An 18152-nucleotide genomic window follows, 5' to 3' on the forward strand; every position below is an offset into this window, starting at 1 on the left:
AGCTTCTTTATCAACCTCCAAGTTTCTGCCCCATATGTTAGCACCGATAGAAAGCATTGATAGTACGCCTTTCTTTTCCATGATAGCGGTAAGCTTCCAGTCATAATCTGACAATGTCTGCCGTATGCACTCCAACCCATTTTTATACTGCAATTTTTCTTCTCATGATCCAGATTTCCTGTGAGTAATTGACTTAGGCAAACGTACTCCTTCACAGACTATAGAGGCTGACTGGTGACCCTGAACTCTTGTTCCCTTGCCAGGCTATTGATCAGATGTAAAGCACACTCTGTGCAATGAAAGACGTGAGTTTGAATGACACTGAACAGTTTCCAGATCCATCTATACTGAAAGGCAACTCGTATTAGTATGGACTCCTAGCACAGCAGTTCAGAGTAAAGGAGCACGTGTCTCTGAGTAAAGGAGCGAGAAGGGAAGGCTCCCTCCTTGCTGCCGCGCTGATGGCCCCGCTTATTTAAACGGCCTTGTACTCTCTGAAGGGGCAAAATTTAAGGTGGAGAGAAAGCAATTAGCTCGCTTCCACAAAGACGGCGGTTGTGTTAGCCAGTTTCGTGCCTAACGAAAAGGTAGAGGTGAGGGGTGCGTTACTCATCGTGGACTGCGATGGTCGCCACAGCAGCCTAAAAAGTTTTACGTGCCGAAAAATCTGTTGAAAGAGCTAGGTGAAAGGGGGGGAGGTTGCCCCGCCCCCGACCTGCCACTGAGTTTGACCACATGTTTACTTTGGAAGACCAGCACCAGAAGCGCCGTTGGTAATTTGATCCTGCCTCTCCTGCACCCTATGCTCCTGACTCACTAGTCTGGCTTTGGGTACCTGTCGCCAGCCGTGGACTTTCACCCAAACTCATCTCCAAGTACCAGGGTCCCTAACAAGTGGTCCATCAAATGTCTCCTGTGAATTATGCAATAAAACCCCTTGAGCCACCTTCAGATAAGCAGCGGCGCGAAAACGTGCATATCACTGCTGCTGGCTAAAGCCTTACTACAGAATACCTGCTTTACTTCCTTACTTCAATGGCAGCATTGAGGCCCAACCACTGGCATGCGTCGGCAACCTTCGGCTTGCGCCAATGTATCAAGTGGGTCTAAAGCGTCGGTCGTGAACAGGGTGATGTGCGGTGATGCGCAGAGATTTTACTGACTACTCTAGCAGCGTCTCATGCACCGCATGGCTCCCCAGACAACTTCACATCTGCACGAAAGCGACGTCACTTAAATACATTTTGACGTAGTAGTTCTGCGGAAACCCGCAAGGTGGAGAGGGAAATCCACCTTGCGGGTTTCTGCAGAACTACTACGTCAAACTCTTGCCTTTGCTTCGTGTTGTCGACAAATTCGACTTCACCCTGCCATCTGCTAGCCGCCTGGTTAGCTCAGATGGTAGAGCGGCTGCCCCGGAAAGGCGGTGGTCCCGGGTTCGAGTCCTGGACCAGGACAAATTTTTCTTCAACTATGAGGCTTTTCTTTCGAGGAACCCGTATGGGTTTCCTTTGTAGCAATTGCTATGAACGGGTGGATGTCTGATTTTCCCTTTATTCATTAAATACATTTTAAAGCTTCTGCCAATGCGACTACTGCCGATGCGTAAAGGCAGGGAACTTTGCCTTCTGGAATCAAATAGACCCTTGTGTGCTATATACATACCGGTGATGAGTGCCCTGGAAATCCAATGTGGCCGAGGCTGTGCATGCAGCTGGTGGAGAGGCCAGACCCTCATTATCAGGGCTTCTAGTGAGCTTCTGTAGACTCGAGAGATCTTGGTCCGGTCTCCAGGTGCCGCATTTCCGGCTTCGAAAAGTGGGTGGGCAAATCGCCTCCTCCATGTCCTCACTTCTGAGAGTGGGGCATTGCCACACGACTGGTCACTCGAGACGCTTTGCTCGTATTTGCGGGCTTCTTTCACACTCAGAAAAACGCTTTTATGTTGCACGTATTGAGCAAAAGGAAGCTGTATTGGGAGTTTTTCATGTTGCTCTACAATTTTCTCCTTGACACTTTTAATCTTACAATATTTGACTAATTATGTAATCAGCCAGAATGCAAAAAATAATCTGAGTATTTCCAAGTGATGGAAAACGTTACCTTGATTCTATCCAGTTACATGGCATTTGCATATTGTTAAAGTTTGGCTAAAGTTACGTGGGACACCCTGTATATGCTCAAGCTAGGAAGCATAATTATATCAAATGTGAATCACACCATAAGCACAATTGTTATGTTGATAAATTTACTCCTTCTTCCCCAACGTGGTATGTGGAACAAGTTACCGATGTATGTTGTGGAACATACTGATCTGTCTCAATTCAAACAAACTCTGGACGGCTATCTGTGCGAGTGCGCCGCCTGATTCCAACATATTCTGTGTTTGTGATTATTCCACGTTTTTTTCTTTTATATTTCTCGATAACCCTCTCTGTAAGGACCCTTGCAAGAGGGTTTACAGTATTGTTAAATAAATAAAATACATAAAGATGGGAAAATACATATGGCCCCATCTGTATCATACATTTCTGCTTTCTTTGCCAAGTTCCTATGTTATGAATTAAGAAAGTAAACACAAGGTGTACTTTAGGAGAAATTATGTTTCCAATGAAGATTTCAATCCCAGGAATGCTTACTTCCACTACTGCAGCCATGTTTTAGGCCAAGCACCACTCAAAATACGCCAAACCTTCCATTTCCGAGCACAGCCATGAAGTCACAGCACCCTTTAAGAATATCTCGAGGATGGTGGGACCATATTTCCCTCTAGGCAATATTCTAAGAAACTGCATGGGTGAGGGAGCCAGAAGCCTTTCCTCGCAGTGAAAAAAAAAAGTACCTACTGCCACAAAATATACTTGATGAAAAGAGCGCTACAAAGACGCGGACTAAAAGAACAACATGTACGACGGACAAGGCGCTATATAAATATATAAATAATAAATAAATAAATATATAAATATAATATAAATCAACTGGCTTATGTATAGGAAACTGTGTGCTGTTGATGTTTAGGGCTTCTTTTATGAATGATGAGACAGATGGCGTACGAGGTGCCCCTTCTGTGCAAAGGATGCACTGCAGTGCACGCAGGGAAAGGGACGCTCTCTGGTGTGGTAGCACAGATGGCGTGTAAGGTGGCTACTCTGCGTAAATGCTTCCGGGCACAGATGGCACTGGTAGGGGCGCTCGCCCGTATGGCTGCGCAGGTGATGCTTCAGGTGGCACTTCTGAGTGTATGTGTTTGGGCAGAGGTGGCACTTGAAGGGGCGCTCGCCCGTGTGTGGGCACAGGCGATTTTTCGTGTTCGTCCTATACTTGGTCTTGTAAGGGCCCGGCTGGCAGGAATATTGCTGGGCACTCACGGACAGGAGAGGCCGATCCTGTGCCAGGGACCCTGATGGCAAGGAACCTGCAAAGTCCCAGGGAGCTTCTTAAAGCGATGCAAACAATGTGTCACGCACTTGAAACTGACAGCACAGCACCTGGCATTCAAAAGGAAGGATCACCGCAGTTGTAGGTGAAGTATGTGATAACCTCTGACTATCCAGCTCATTAATTACAATTGAAGCAACAGTGCAATGACAAGGTAGATGTTTGTTACATCAAAAAGAGATAATAATTTAATAACATTGATGGGGGAAAACTAACATTGCATATTTTTATTGCTTATAGCAAGGCATTTGATTATTTAAGTCATCAAATTTTAATAAATGAACTAGAAGGATATGGTGTCCGTGGCGTGGCAAGTCAGTTGTTTCAATCTTATCTGTCTGCATGGATGCAGTGTGTTGCGATCGAAAAAGACTGCTCTTGCTATAGGGAAATTAAATCAGGAGTGCCCCAGGGTAGCGTTTTGGGCCCAATTTTGTTTAATATCTATGTAAATGATATTGCCGAAATAGTAGGTGAAGCGTCCATACACCAACGATACAAGCCTGTTTGTCTCGGGCAATGATCTTGATGATCTGTTACAGAGATCTCAGAGATGTTAGAGATCTCGCAGTATCCTTCGCAATTTGTCTAGTTCGTCTCATAATAACGCTCTAACAATTAATAGCTCCAAATCAAAGGCCATGTTATTCAAGGCAAGAGGCAGGCAGTCTTATTTAAATCAAGAATTATTCTTGGATGATGCGCCCATTGAAACTTTGACCAAATATCAAGTATTGGGCATTACGTTTCCAGAAGATATGAACTGGACATATCACATTGAACTAGTTATGAAATCATTGTCATCTGCCGCAGGTGTATTATCCCGTTGCTGTCATTTTTTTCCGGGGAAAGTAATGTCGCAGATATAATATGCCTTGTTTGAATCGCATCTGAATTATTGTGCGCTTGTGGGCTACCACCACGAAACGTAATCTTCAAGCACTTCTCCAACTTCAAAAACAAGCACTTCGACATGTAGAGAATGTACCTTATTTCCTTTCTACTGTGCAACTTTTTTATAAATATAACATAATACGAGTAACTAACCTTTATGAATACTGGCTACTGTATTCTTTTTTTCTTCGGCTCCGAAAATTGTAAAACCTTTTTAAAACATGCGTCACGACTTGAATGTGAAAGTGATGTGCGCACCCGCAGCGAAGACAGGTGGTTAGTACCATACAGGCGCACAAATCATCTTATGCAGTTGCTAAAAAACACACTACCTTCACTGTTAAATTTGGGAAATAAAATGTTATCATAAGTAGCTCAACTCAAAATCAAATTAGAGTGTATTTCACAAAGTTATTTTTGAAATGTGATTTTTGTAATTAATGTAAATGTGACCCATTGTAACTGTACATCCTAATAGATCAGTGTTTCAAATGTTGACTCCCTGCTGCCATGTGAGGGGCTTCAGGCACATTCAAGCTGTATGTCACAGCATTTCACCTGGAAGACCCCCAACAATGTTTGTTGGAAATAAAACATTTGATTCTCAAATAACTATCTTCAATACATACAAACCCCTGCTCGCAACACAAAGAGGTAGGATTTGGCATGCAATTTAGATACTATGTCTAAACAGTCAAAATTACCTTGAATACTTAACTGTGCATTAGCACTTGCCTATTAAACCAAGCATTACACATTTTTTTAATTTCATGTAGAAGGATTTATTCAATACAGCACAACAAAAGAATCAACTGATGTTTGAAAACATGAATGATATATGCACATGAAAGGAATTAATATAGAAGAGCATGAAAAACATGTGAAACTAAAGAAAAAGGATAAACACCGCATTTCTTTGGGGAGGGCAACGCAGAGGGGGATGGCAACACAGTCGCATTCCTATAAATCAAACAAGGGATTGTTGCTCTCTATTAGTGCATTGTAAATATTTTTCATGATCACTTTTCCATTCCTCCAATAAAAGCAGAATGTAACTACCAATTACTGAAGGTAGCTTAACCACCATTTAGTGTTTCTGTGCCGGAGAGTACCACACATTCAACAACTATTGAACAAATCTCTAAGACAGGAAAAATTCCAAGCTTTATGTTAGTTTCTGATAGCACATTGAAGTGTCTCTTCACTTTATTTTAATGATTAGAAATCAATCACTGAAATAAAACCTTTTTTTAATGATTTCACTAAAATGGCAGCGCAGCGAGTGAACTTGCAATTACAAATGAAGCTTAGAATGACAGAAAGCTGAGCTAGTTGGTAAGGACTCATTATGCAAAATAGAAGTGAGGCGTGCAGAAGGGACACAAGAGTAGAGAAGTGGACAACACGAACGCCGTGTTGTCGGCGTTCGTGTTGTCCATTTCTCTACTCTTGTGTCCCGTCTGCACGCCTCACTTCTATTTTGCATAATGATTGCAATTACACTTGTTCCAGAGCAGAGAAGCCTAAGTGGCCATCAGTAAAAAGTTGCATCAGTCACAATGGTAAATCAATTCCAAACCAAACTGCTGTGTCAAGTAATAGAATAAACAAGTGGATGCTTTCTGAGAAGAAGCTGGTGAGCTGATTTCCTGGCAAAGCTTGAGCAACACAACATCTTGGACGCCTTTTAGGAGACATGGGCACATCTGTAACAACACAAATATAATGGTCACAGCCAGCACACTTGCAGTGCACCCAGGCAACCTTTTTTTCCTTGTATGGAAAAAATTATATAGGTTGAGAGCACGATGCTACACTTCACAACAAATTACGATCTGATATATATAAGAGAGCATCATTGTATTGAACGCTAACTTCTGTATACACTCAGTCTTGATCAAACTGTCTCCTCTTTCAAACAACAAATGCCTCAATGCTCCTGCCAATGCTCACTCAATGAATCTAAAGTGTTGTCATTCAGTACAGGTAAAGACTCTTTTAACAGTCACCAAACATGACATCTATTAAAGCCAAAGCTCACACCTTAATTAAGAGAAAAGCGGCCCTCAAACAAGAATAAAGCACTGCCACTGAGCTTGACCCCTGGACATCAATGCTAATCAATGTCACTGTTGTCTAAATTTAAGCAGCCTGCCTCTTTGGCTTGGAGTTGAGGAGCTGTGTAGACATTTCGCGCGCTCGCCCACCGTTTGAGGGACCATCCTGTGAAATGCTTGGGAGCAGGACACCGGAAAGGACAAACATGATTGTATGAATGCTCCACTGTTTGCGTGACCGTACGTGCAAAGGATTAGGCGTTGGTGTCCAGCAAGGGGGCCAAGCATATTCACTGGCTATCTGGTTGCAGTGACTCGGACTTCCTCGATTTGTTACACGCCCACCGACATGTTATATGGACAGTAATTTGGCTAGCAGGCATTACTGTATGAAAGGTGCAATAAATGCCCTTAAGATTGCTTGCACTATTGTGTTGTCATTTCTTTGTCCAAAGAGCATGTTTGAGACCCCACATCTGGCCCCACGTTGGGCACCAGATGTAGGACCAGACTTTGGGAGTTCAGTTATCTGGCAGTTAAATGTTCTGGATTTTTCTGGTACCTTTTATAAACAATTAATACAAGCAACAGTCTTTCCTTTTGAACACAAACATTCTATTTAAACAAGCGAGATCACTCACACAGTAATGTAATGGCAAATAGAGTGGCTCGCTAATCGTGTTACGAATTTATCTCTACACATCTTTGTTGTCAGATATTATTAATACATTTCAACGAAATCCAATTACCAAAAGCAACAAACAGAGATGGGATCAGTGAGCCCTTCTTTACTTTGTTCTCTGCACTTCTTTGACAGAGAAAGAAAAGTACAAAAAGTAGCACACACGAGCATGCTTCACAGGATGTGTAATGTTTTTCGTTACCCCACAAGCCCTTGTTCATGAGCATTATCATAGCTAGGCATTGAGAACATTTCTGTGTGTAGGGGTTACTTGTTCAGCCTTTTGTCTGTAGTCTGATTTTACTGGTCCTCTATACTCTTGAAACAAAATTGTTGCACCATACAATGCGTGTATAACCTGCACCAAAAATTTAACAGTAAAGTTGGGCTGCAAATTACATGCAAATTTTGACTTGAGGTGTGGCTTCTCAGCAGCACCGTGCCTACTGCCGCGAAGCCATATTTAAACATGCCACCATAAAGTCACAACTCAAGGCAAGGTTTTCGGCCATTCAAAATTTCGTTATCTCCTAGGTAAACTCCCCCCCCCCCCTCCCTGGCTATTGAAGCTCTCTTCTCCCCTCCTTCATCCTCTTTACGAGTGGCAATATTAAGTTTAGTAGTTAGGAAATAGTGCACAATCATGGCTGCCCTTACTGTGCTGGAGAAGCTGAAGATTATCAGCATCGCTGAAGGGGGAGAGGGGTGAGGAACAGAGCAGCTGGCCAAAGAAACAACATGGGCGAGCAGTGCGTCCGTGAATGAAGACTGTTTTTGCAAAGGTGTGAGTGTTACTATATGCAGTCATTGCTGCGAGCTATACTCGCGGTTTTCTTCTTTTGCTTTTTAGTGATCTGTTTAAGTGGGGATGTGGTGGGTTATACGCAGAAGAATACGGCAGTATCAACTAGACGAATCAGCAACCGTTCCTTGAATGCAATGTAGTTAGTTGGATAAACATCCTCTCAACATCACAGCTACCATTTGCAATGCAGAGCAATGTCAGCACTGCGTTAATTTGCTTCCTGGCGCATTACCACCATTTACATGTATGCTATGTCCGGGACATCCAATGCAATATGCCAATGTTGTACTTTTGTAAACGAAGCTACTAAAAAAGAAAAAAAGCAAGAAGCTTTTGTTATTCACTCAATGCCAGCTGTGCTGAAATATTATTTTTCTATGTATTCCAGTTGTCGCTTGAATGTTAAGAGACAATGAGGTGTATGCTTGACTACTTCCTCACAAAAGACGGGCAGCATTCATTAGCTTTTCAACAAGTGCACTTATTATTTTTACGAGAAAGTAAATTTTGAGGAGAAATCAGGTTCAACTAAATTTTAATAATCTTGTTCAGGGTGTAAAAATAGGGAATGATTTGCTTTTACCAGAAAACAATGGACCCTACATATGTGTCATGTAATGTTCCACACCCGTGACATAACTAAACAACAACAATGGCTTCTCAAGAGTTCTGGTGCCCACTTACTCATGTCATTGCCTTGGTGTGCAAAGCTAACCAGTGTTATAGTGTCATGTGGTAGTGCCGGTCAAGAACACAGTAGCAAAACTGTGAATGGCAAAACTAACCCTTCATTGGGCGAACCTGTGCCCAAAAACACAGGCTACACTCAAAGCACAATGATAGTGGCAAACACACTCGATGATCGGTGAAACCTGATCAGCGGGGTCAAGCGTGTTGGCTATTAACATGAGTCATTGAATGTTCCAGATTAGCTGCTGGTTCCTGCGTGTCTTCCGAGAGTATTACGCAATTCACTTCGCGCACACAATTAGGTGACACAAGTTTCGGTGGCAACAGACAGCGGACTTCCCGCACTACGCAATAACATTTGTTAGATGGTGAAAAGCAGTCACCTGAGAAAGACAAACGAGCACAGGTGTCAAGAGGATTAGCTTATGCTCGACCACAAGCTGGACGTTTTAAGGTCGAGAACAAACGGTGATTAAACTTTGCACTGCAGCTTGTGAACAGCTTGACAACATTACAACTGCCATAATGGATTAGCCTGTACAAAAACAATGTGTAATATGTCAGTCTAGCTGTACTATTAAACAAGAGGTTGTTATTAAAACAGAAGAACTTGATCTAGGAAGCACAAAAATTATAACAAATGTGAACATTATCTCCAATGTGGTGATAAGTTTGTAAGAAACAACACATTTGGCACTTACATCTGTATCCCAGTCTAAATTAGATCTATTTCTTTGCTAACTTCTTACATCATATGTAATTTAGATAAATTTATTCTCACAGTTACTAACACATTTTAGGCCAATCCTCATTCAAGGCAAAAAGTGAACCTTTGATATGCTGCAGCAGAGATGTGAAGTCACATGAAGGCACTTTTTTTAGGAAACCAGATACCTCTCAATGTAGTTTTGTAGTCACCTACTGCCATTAAAGAATCGATCAATTAGTTAATCTACAAAGAAAGCTGCAAGCCCCAGACCGTTAGGGCTTCTTCCCTGCATGACAGGACATGTGGCCGGAGAGGCTGCTTTGCTGCGAAAAGGATGCGCTGCAGTGCACACACGAAAAGGGACGCTCTCCCCTGTGGCAGTGCATGTGCCGTGTCAGGTTGTTACTCTGAGTGTATGCCTCCGGGCACAGGGGGCACTTGAAGGGGCGCTCGCCTGTGTGTGTGCACAGGTGTGTCCTGATGCGGGACTTGCGCTTGGTCTTGTAAGGGCACAGCCGGCAGGAATGCAGCCCGCCATGCACTGACACGAGAGATTGGTACTGCTCCAGGGACCCTGATGGCAAGAGACCCGTAGAGTTGCAGTGGGCACAGGAAAACAATGCGAACGATGCGCCTTGTGTCTGACAGAACTAATGTGCGAAACCTGGCAATGAAGAAGAATGACCCTACTTGTAATAAAAATGCATGATAATCTTGGACTAGCCAACCCAGGTATTGCTGCCATGGCACCAGTGAACTGACGCAGTACATGTCTCACACAAGTTCCTACTTCTCTGTTGACCCTTTTTACGAAGAAGAGAAATGAGATTGCACTTTTGGCAGCGCGTCGTACATTGCCTCAGCGAAAGTGCATGAATACGAAATAATTACATCTTCCACTCTGCTTCTGTGCGACCAGCTGCCAGAAATGCAACTGGGTTTTTGCTAATGTACTATGCTCTGTTCGTAATGAAAAATATGAATTGGTGGAATTAATGATATAGCTGGCTGTAAGAACTGTAACTAGCATATTAAGAAATGGAATGAATCTGTGTGTCCAAGTTCATGGGCCACAGCTACCTAAGGACTGCCCATGTTGCCAGCTCTTTGTGATACACGGCTTCCCTAGAGGATAAAAAAAATTCGCTCATCTGCCAGCATTGTAGCACTAACCTCCAAGAAAAGAACTTCAGCCCTGGAGAGTCTGCACAAATGAGTACCGCTCGTTATACGGTGACAAAGGGAGTAACACCGCTTGGCATATAGTAAGTTTCTCGCACATTATCTACAATCACCCCAACTTGCATGCAAACTTACGCTCACCCTATTGCCCATGTATCAAGATTAAGTGAATGGGCACACACTTGAATCAATGTGCCAAAGCATGGGTGACGACAACTACACCAACAGCACACCAATGTTCGAAGCTGAATGTTTCATAACCATCCACACAGTAGGCGAGTGACGAGTGATAACACGTATTTGTTACAAGCTATTACAACATACAGAACATCTACATTACAAGCCTTGTGCCCAGGAAGAACAAATCTATTGCAGCTGAGCACACCCACAAGTGATCAGGCAGAAAATCAACAATCCGATAGTGACTGCCCGAGGAACATTACTGAGTCACAAGCGCAACAAGCCGCTGCTTAAAAGTACAGTCAACTCTTGTTACAACGGACCCTGATAATGCGACAATTGTCCGTTTTATTCAAAGTCAGTAATATACGAAATAACTCACTTCTGAAACTTTCGTCGCAATGTCTAAAAACTTTATTGCAAAGCCTGAGTGATGAACTTCCAAAGTAAAACACAAACAAAAAAGTCGCAGTTTCGCCTGAAAGGCGAAGCATTGATTGCGATGTCAAAATAGGCAAGGCAAGTGCGGCAGCAGCAGCGAGCGAATTGACCTTTGTGCTTTCTCTTGCTTCAACGTGAACTTAACATCAAAAGCATAGCACATACAGAGCTACCGGCATTGGGCGCACTTGGTCCACATCGCAGATTGCTTCGGCGGTCGCACGGGTGAGCACTTTGTCCACATTGCAGTTCGCTTTCAAGATACCGCCCCCCCCCCCCCCCTCGTGCCTCGCACGCAAACGAAGATGGCGCATTCCCACCCTGCCTTCTTCCCTCGTGGGAGTGATATTGAGCCGCGATCGTAGGCTGACCCTCACAAGTCAGTTGTCAGTCCATGTCGATGGCTGAAAGTATGTTTTACATGCCCAATTGTGAAAAAAAATTGCCGCTAATATTGTCTGCTGTAACCTATAGTCCATTCGGTCCATTACAAGCCAACTTCGTTGCAATAAAATAGGTAGAACAAGCTAAGGCTGACATATGGTCTGTCATATCTGAAAGTCTGTTATACGTGTGTCCGTAGTAATGAGCTTAGACTGTATTTACAAAATAAAGAATGAAGAGCTAAATACACCGACACAGATTGAATTCATAAGCGGAAAGTTAGGATAGCTTGGAATACATTTTGAGCCCTGTTTTTAATACATGCACCGTATACGCTGCTCGTGCCGTTTGGACGGAGTGTAACGAGCACCAAAAGCGCTTACATGTTCTTTGAAGCTGTAGCCAAAGTTTCGCGTGTCATCCACCCTATCAACTTTTTTGATATCTTCCAAAACAGAGGTTTGCAGAGCCATATTGGCGTCATGTAGATTCGTTGTAAACACAGAAACAACAGAGGCAGCTGAGGCAAGCAATGAACATGTCACCACGTGATCAAACATGGCAACACCCAAGGTACGTATCACCGTGACAATGGTCAATACATATGTAACTATCCTGAATAGTATGTACTAACTCCTGCTGGCAATACATGTAGGCTGGATTTGGCATGCCATTTTGATATTATGTTCAAATAATCAACTTACATTGTATATGTAAAATTGCATTACGGGCACCCTTTGACCTTCCCATGCCATTGCGCAAGAAACACCATTGTTCAACACTACATTATGCACTCATCTATTAAGCTAAGTATTACATGTTTTTTTGCATATAATTTATACAGTCTAACACAAAAAAACATGAACTGACATTTGAACACATGAAGCATATGAAATGAAAGATGAATATGAATGAAGGAAAGTATGATAAAAAAAATTTTGAAACTAAGAAGAAGTATGAAAAGAACATTTCTAAAGGCTAATTGGCTATCATGTTGAGGAGAATACAGCCACATTTCTGTGCATTAAAGAGATTCTCTCTTTCTACTAGTGCAATGCAAGCATTTTCCATAATTAATTTCCATGATCCTTTTCCATTTATCAGCAAAAGCAAAATGAAACTACAAAAAAACTCAAGGTAACTTGTCCACCATTCGGCCTGTGATTGACAAAACCGCACACGCAAGCTATTCAACAGAGCTCTGAAAACAGGTACAATTCCCCACTATGCATATATTACGTTCCCTGCTAGTGCATTTGCAGTCTTTTTTTCTTTACCCTGATAATTACATATCAGTCGGTGCAACAAGACATTATTGTTTTTTACGAGTTCAGTAGAATGATGGGTTAGCAAACGAATTGGCCATTACACTTGGCGCAGAGAAGTGAACAGCGTTGGTGGCAATACATAAGCATTCATATATACGTTACAACATAAATAAATCGTATGTCAAACTGCTACGTTGAGTAAATAAGAAAACAAATGGATGCTTTCGGAGAAGACATTGGGGAGCTTGTTTCCTCGCAAAGTCCAAGCAACACAACTTCTTGTATGTTATGTAGGAGCCATGGACACATCTGTAACAGTGCAGAGGTAACTGTCAAAGCAAGCACAAACACTAGCAACACAGATAAACTTTTTCCCATTTTAGTGGCAAACATATTTAGGCTGGCGGCATGATGCTACATTTAATATATGAGGATCTCGTATACCTATTGCAAACAATAATTCATGGATTCATGCCAAATGGACTTCACAAGACTGGACTATGTTTTCGTAATGCAAGCCTATTGTTGTTTCAAACACAAATTTCTATCCACCCACAGTCTTGATCACCATCGCGTATTCCCCAAACACTGTCTACTACTCCTGGCAATGCTGATTCAGCCGAACAAAAGTTTCATTGGTTAGCACTGGTGAAGACTTTTTTACAGCCACTGAAGGCAATATCGATATCCCACTCCTTAGGAGACACACTGATACTCAAAGACGAATAACTGCTTTGACTGAGCTTGCAGCCAGCACAGAAACACTTATGTCACTGTTATTCAATTTTATTTCTGTTAGGTCTTCTGATTTATTTCGTATGTCAAAAACTTGCATTCAGAAAGATAACTTGTAATGTTGAAATGCAGGAGAGTACAGCACCACTTGCAGCCTATGCGAAAGCTTCTTGTATTAGCTGGTATTAACTTTCACACTATGCTAGTTAAAAGATGCTCTGTATGCATCACAAGACCACACATGAATTACTTTCCATGGCCAAAGCACAGCACAATGTGATGCACAGCATGTCCAAACATGTACAGGTGTTACTGTCACAACGTGGGAAAGCTAGTCATGAGGACGCACCTGTAGCATAGGGAGTGATGAAATATACGTTTACACAGAACAAAATCCCTGGCAAAGCTCTCCAATTCACGCAGATCGCAACGTTGCTACAGTATGTTTCATTGGCTTGGGCCTAACTTAAATGCACCACATGTGTTATTTGTTCTACTTGACCATATTCTATTAAAGTCTAGTGCGCATGCAACAGTTCTAAGTTGGTCAGAATACCCTAGCTGTGGCTTAAACCACTATTATTGACTATGCATTGCACGGTGTCTTAAAAATAGTTTATCGCTATCGCTGCTACGTCTAATTCTTGTTATCCTGCATGTATTTTCCATAGTGGTTTATTATGCTTATGACGATGTAAAACAGATTCACCAATCGATGTGAGAGCATTTTTTCAGCCCAACTACCTCTAAACTTGCATTGACAACTTTAGTAAGCATGCCAGAAAATAAACCCAAAAGCCTTCTCATTGACTCCATTTTGCTGACTAACATTTTCTTCAGAAGAGAACAGACCGCACTAAGATAACCAGCTTGAGTGTATATGAAATGCCTTCCAATCATAGTCCTACTCTTGAAATTGGTTGTCTGCATGCAAGACCTCTCATGTGGTTTCACATTCGGGCGTAAAAATATGCAGCCACAAATGTTAAGAACTGCTTTTCTGAAAGAAGCATGGAGGCTGTATACAACAGAATCTCGATAAACAGACCCTTAAGAAACTGGAGAATGATGTTCTGATTAGCAAGTGTACCGCTTACTGAGAAAGACGGGTGCAGTAACATATGTCATAGGCTCTCTTAAACATGTTAGATATGTCAAGCATAAATATGTGAATATAGCGACAAATTAATCCCATGGTTTGGACAAGGTAGGCAACTACTGGATTGACTAGGCTATGATAGTTTCTGTCTTGAGGAGGCACAAATGACATATCAAAACATAGCTCTTACTACTTCAGCCAGTCGGCGAATAACATGCAGTCATATAGTTGAAATTCAAAGAATCGAATGACACACTGTTGGCCATCTGAAATTTAGGCCCGACTTGACACACCAGTATGCATTTTATGTTTTCCAAGGTCAAAATATTCAACATTACTTAAAGTGGAGTGGACAAAGCAAACGAAAAAATAGCACTTCTCCCAGTCATGAATGTCTGAGAATTTCAAAATTATTGTCAGATCCAGAAATGTTGCAGGGGCTCTATATATATAGGGATCAGCCGATTTGGTAGAACTGTGTGCAACATTACATGGACGACAAGTTAAGACCAGACTGAACAGTCCCCTTTGGTATACCCTTAATTTAGGTTTCACTTCTGATGAATAAGTCACCAAGATCTTCAGTCAATTGTCGCAGAATGGTCCTCGCGATAACTGAATCCATAAATTGTATACATACTTTATTTACTTGTGTAATGCTCATGCTCATATTTCTCAGTTTTATTTAGTGCAGGCCTTGCATGAGGCAGGTCTATTGCCACTCACTGATGCCTAAAACTGTGATCACTGCTATGAAAAATTATGCAAACCCAGGAGGCTGACTATTAACACATTTACAATCATCGACCAGTTGCCTGAACACTTACAGTCCCACAAATATTTCCAAATAATCAGGCACAAAGAAAAATACTAATTGCTACAGAAAGATTCACTAAGTTTTTTATGACATTTAAGCCACAGAAAGTTTGTTTACGATATTCGCTGAGTGTTTGTTGTGCTGCATTAAGGTAAACTTTACTTGAAATGTTGCGATGCCCGCGGCCGCAGGTGTATTTCAACCATTTCATTTTCATCCATCATTAAGTCCGAGTTGCACCATGGGTCGCTGTGAAGTACAGATACCGCACACATAACCCTGATTCCACAACTCTGTCAGTCTAGGCTGTGCTTTGCAAAAAAGTTGGGATCTTTATTCCTGCCCACATGTGAGCTTCCACCGTTCTGTCCGCAAAGCTCCCACAAGAACTTGGTTGGCTTTTGTGATAAATGTTGCCTGATTGCCCCCACAGAACCAAGCTCAGCTACACACCCGCAGCCGCCGCTTAAGCTTATGGACATGCTCTTCTGTGACGCTTAGTAAAACAATTATTTCCAAAATGTTGCACTCCAAATTAGGTGTACGGGCCTTACACAATACTGCAATTGTGCAGTTAAAAGTCAAATCGCTATGAAATATTTTGTGTTTCCTGGACTGGAGCATCCATTTGAGTTCCGTAACATTTTTGAAGATAGAAATGCAAGTCAAATGTCACTGCCTGGACAGGCCACTGAAAAGGAGTCAATACTGACAAGTGGATTCTGGCTCCCTTATTCATATTTTATATTCAGTAAAGATTAAATTTTTAACACTTGCTTCAAAGAAATTATCCCGCATATAAGGTGCCAATTCTGAGGAAGCCGTGCCGTATAGAGTTTTCAATTTCTCTGATAAACCAGATTCATCGGGTTATAGTGCTTTTGCCAGTTGTTAGCAGTTCTGGCACATTTCTTCTGAAATGATTGACATTGTGCTTGCCTGAGTGCAAGCCTTTTTTTTTTCCTTGTGTTTATATTATGATAATCAGAAAAGTTGCTTTAAAAAGAAATCCAGAACTTAATGCAATCAAAGATAGTATAATATGTTTCTAAATTTAAATAGAGTATGACATGAAACAGCATTTAAAATATTTTTAAGCACCTAAACAACATTAAGAAATTATGCAGATGATAGTGGGGCTTAGTAAAATGCCAACATGACTTCCTTGAATATGACCACAGATGATGCAGTGTGATATTATGACTTTTATTCTGAACAGACAACTACTTGTCGTCCTATGGCACTCACAATAGAAAGCAGATATCTTCCACCTAGGTCCTTCATTGCCCACTACCTCAATGGTACATACAGTATGTGATGCCTTTACTGCACATGGATTTTTGTAGTTTGACTAGCAGTATACACCTACTAGTAACGTACAGCTATACACTCATTAAAATGCACTAAAAGACAGTACAATCATCGTATGGTATAAAAAAAAAAAACAATCAGGAAGGCCCATCTCTTGGGCCACTCCAATGTTATACAACACAGACCGGAACGAAGCATATTATGGTTAACATAGCATAAGCACCATACATTCAAGACACATTAACACAAGTACATGAAACATTTTTACAAAACCAACATAAACATTACAGACCTCCTAAACATTAAAAAGATTAGAATTGGGAGTGATACTAAGTACATTGTTCAGTACTATGGTAATGACAATGAATATCCCTAATGTGCAAAGTGAAAAAAAAAAAATGCAATTCAAGGAACCAATGCAGGCTGGAATGAAGCACACAGCATAAGAGCCACACATTCATGGGTACATTAACACAAGAAAAGTATATGAAACATGTTTACAAATCCAACATAAACATTGACCTCCCATACATATAAAAAGTTGCAATAGAGAGTGACACTAGGTACATAGTTCAGTACCACGGTAATGACAGTTAATGAATATCACTAATGTGCAAAGTGAAAACAAATGCAGTTCAAGGAAGTAAGTTAGCAATTGGGAAATAATACACAATGCAAGAAAGTATCATACTTGAAGCCAGATAACACCGTCTTTTGATGGATCCAGAAACATCCCATCTTTGTGCAGTAGCTGTGACCCCTTGGATTCACTAAATCACTTTTTCTTAACGCCATAAAATTCAAGACAACAAATGCAAAACCATGCACTGCTAACATGCCAGCACAATAGTGTAACAATAATTGTAATGTCAAAGGACACTGACAAATCACCCCGACTTCTTGTTCAGGATAATAATTTGAACAAACCGCTATTTCAGGTAATGCAACGTAAGCTAATCAAAGAAGATGCACTTCATGGTGCGACAATTGCAAGTGGAAACAACAGGTATGTTTCAGTGTTTCTTGCACCTGTTACTTGGCCAAATTAGCATTTGGTCTAGTCAGCACAATTTTAGCCACCGATCCCCACTTGTCCTGTTAAGTATCTGCCAAACCACTAGCGATTAAACGAGCAAAGCATCCGCACTACAAGTGCTATTTCTTGCTCGTGTGTCACCCGTAAGAAAGTTCCAAGTAGGTGTAAAAATTCCTCTCATAAACAACTTTCTATAGGTTTTCTCAACCAGGCAAAAAAAAGTATAGTTCATAAAAGCTTATTAGGTCAAATGGCCAGCTATAAGACTATGAAGGACACTATGTAAGTGTGCTACGTGTTATTGCACGAGGACTGAAAGCAAGGTGGTATAGAGGGTGCAACTAGATTATGTTCGCACTGTAAGCCTGGGTTTACCCATTGAACACAGACAAAACGTGCAAAGTACACATATACTCAAGCCATA

General features: G+C 41.5%; 1 protein-coding gene across 1 annotated transcript in view; it reads right to left on the reverse strand.

The window, feature by feature from the left end:
* Window positions 1-5760: 5760 nt before the first annotated feature.
* LOC126528111 (uncharacterized) overlaps window positions 5761-18152 on the reverse strand; it is a 62869-nt gene continuing 50477 nt past the window's right edge. The window contains exon 6 of the mRNA XM_072284543.1: window positions 5761-9849. Coding sequence (XP_072140644.1) covers window positions 9548-9849 — 302 coding nt within the window. The 3' untranslated portion in view covers window positions 5761-9547. The remainder of the gene's footprint in view (window positions 9850-18152) is intronic.

The sequence above is a fragment of the Dermacentor andersoni genome, chromosome 9 (assembly GCF_023375885.2).
Source record: "Dermacentor andersoni chromosome 9, qqDerAnde1_hic_scaffold, whole genome shotgun sequence".
NCBI lineage: Eukaryota > Metazoa > Arthropoda > Arachnida > Ixodida > Ixodidae > Dermacentor > Dermacentor andersoni.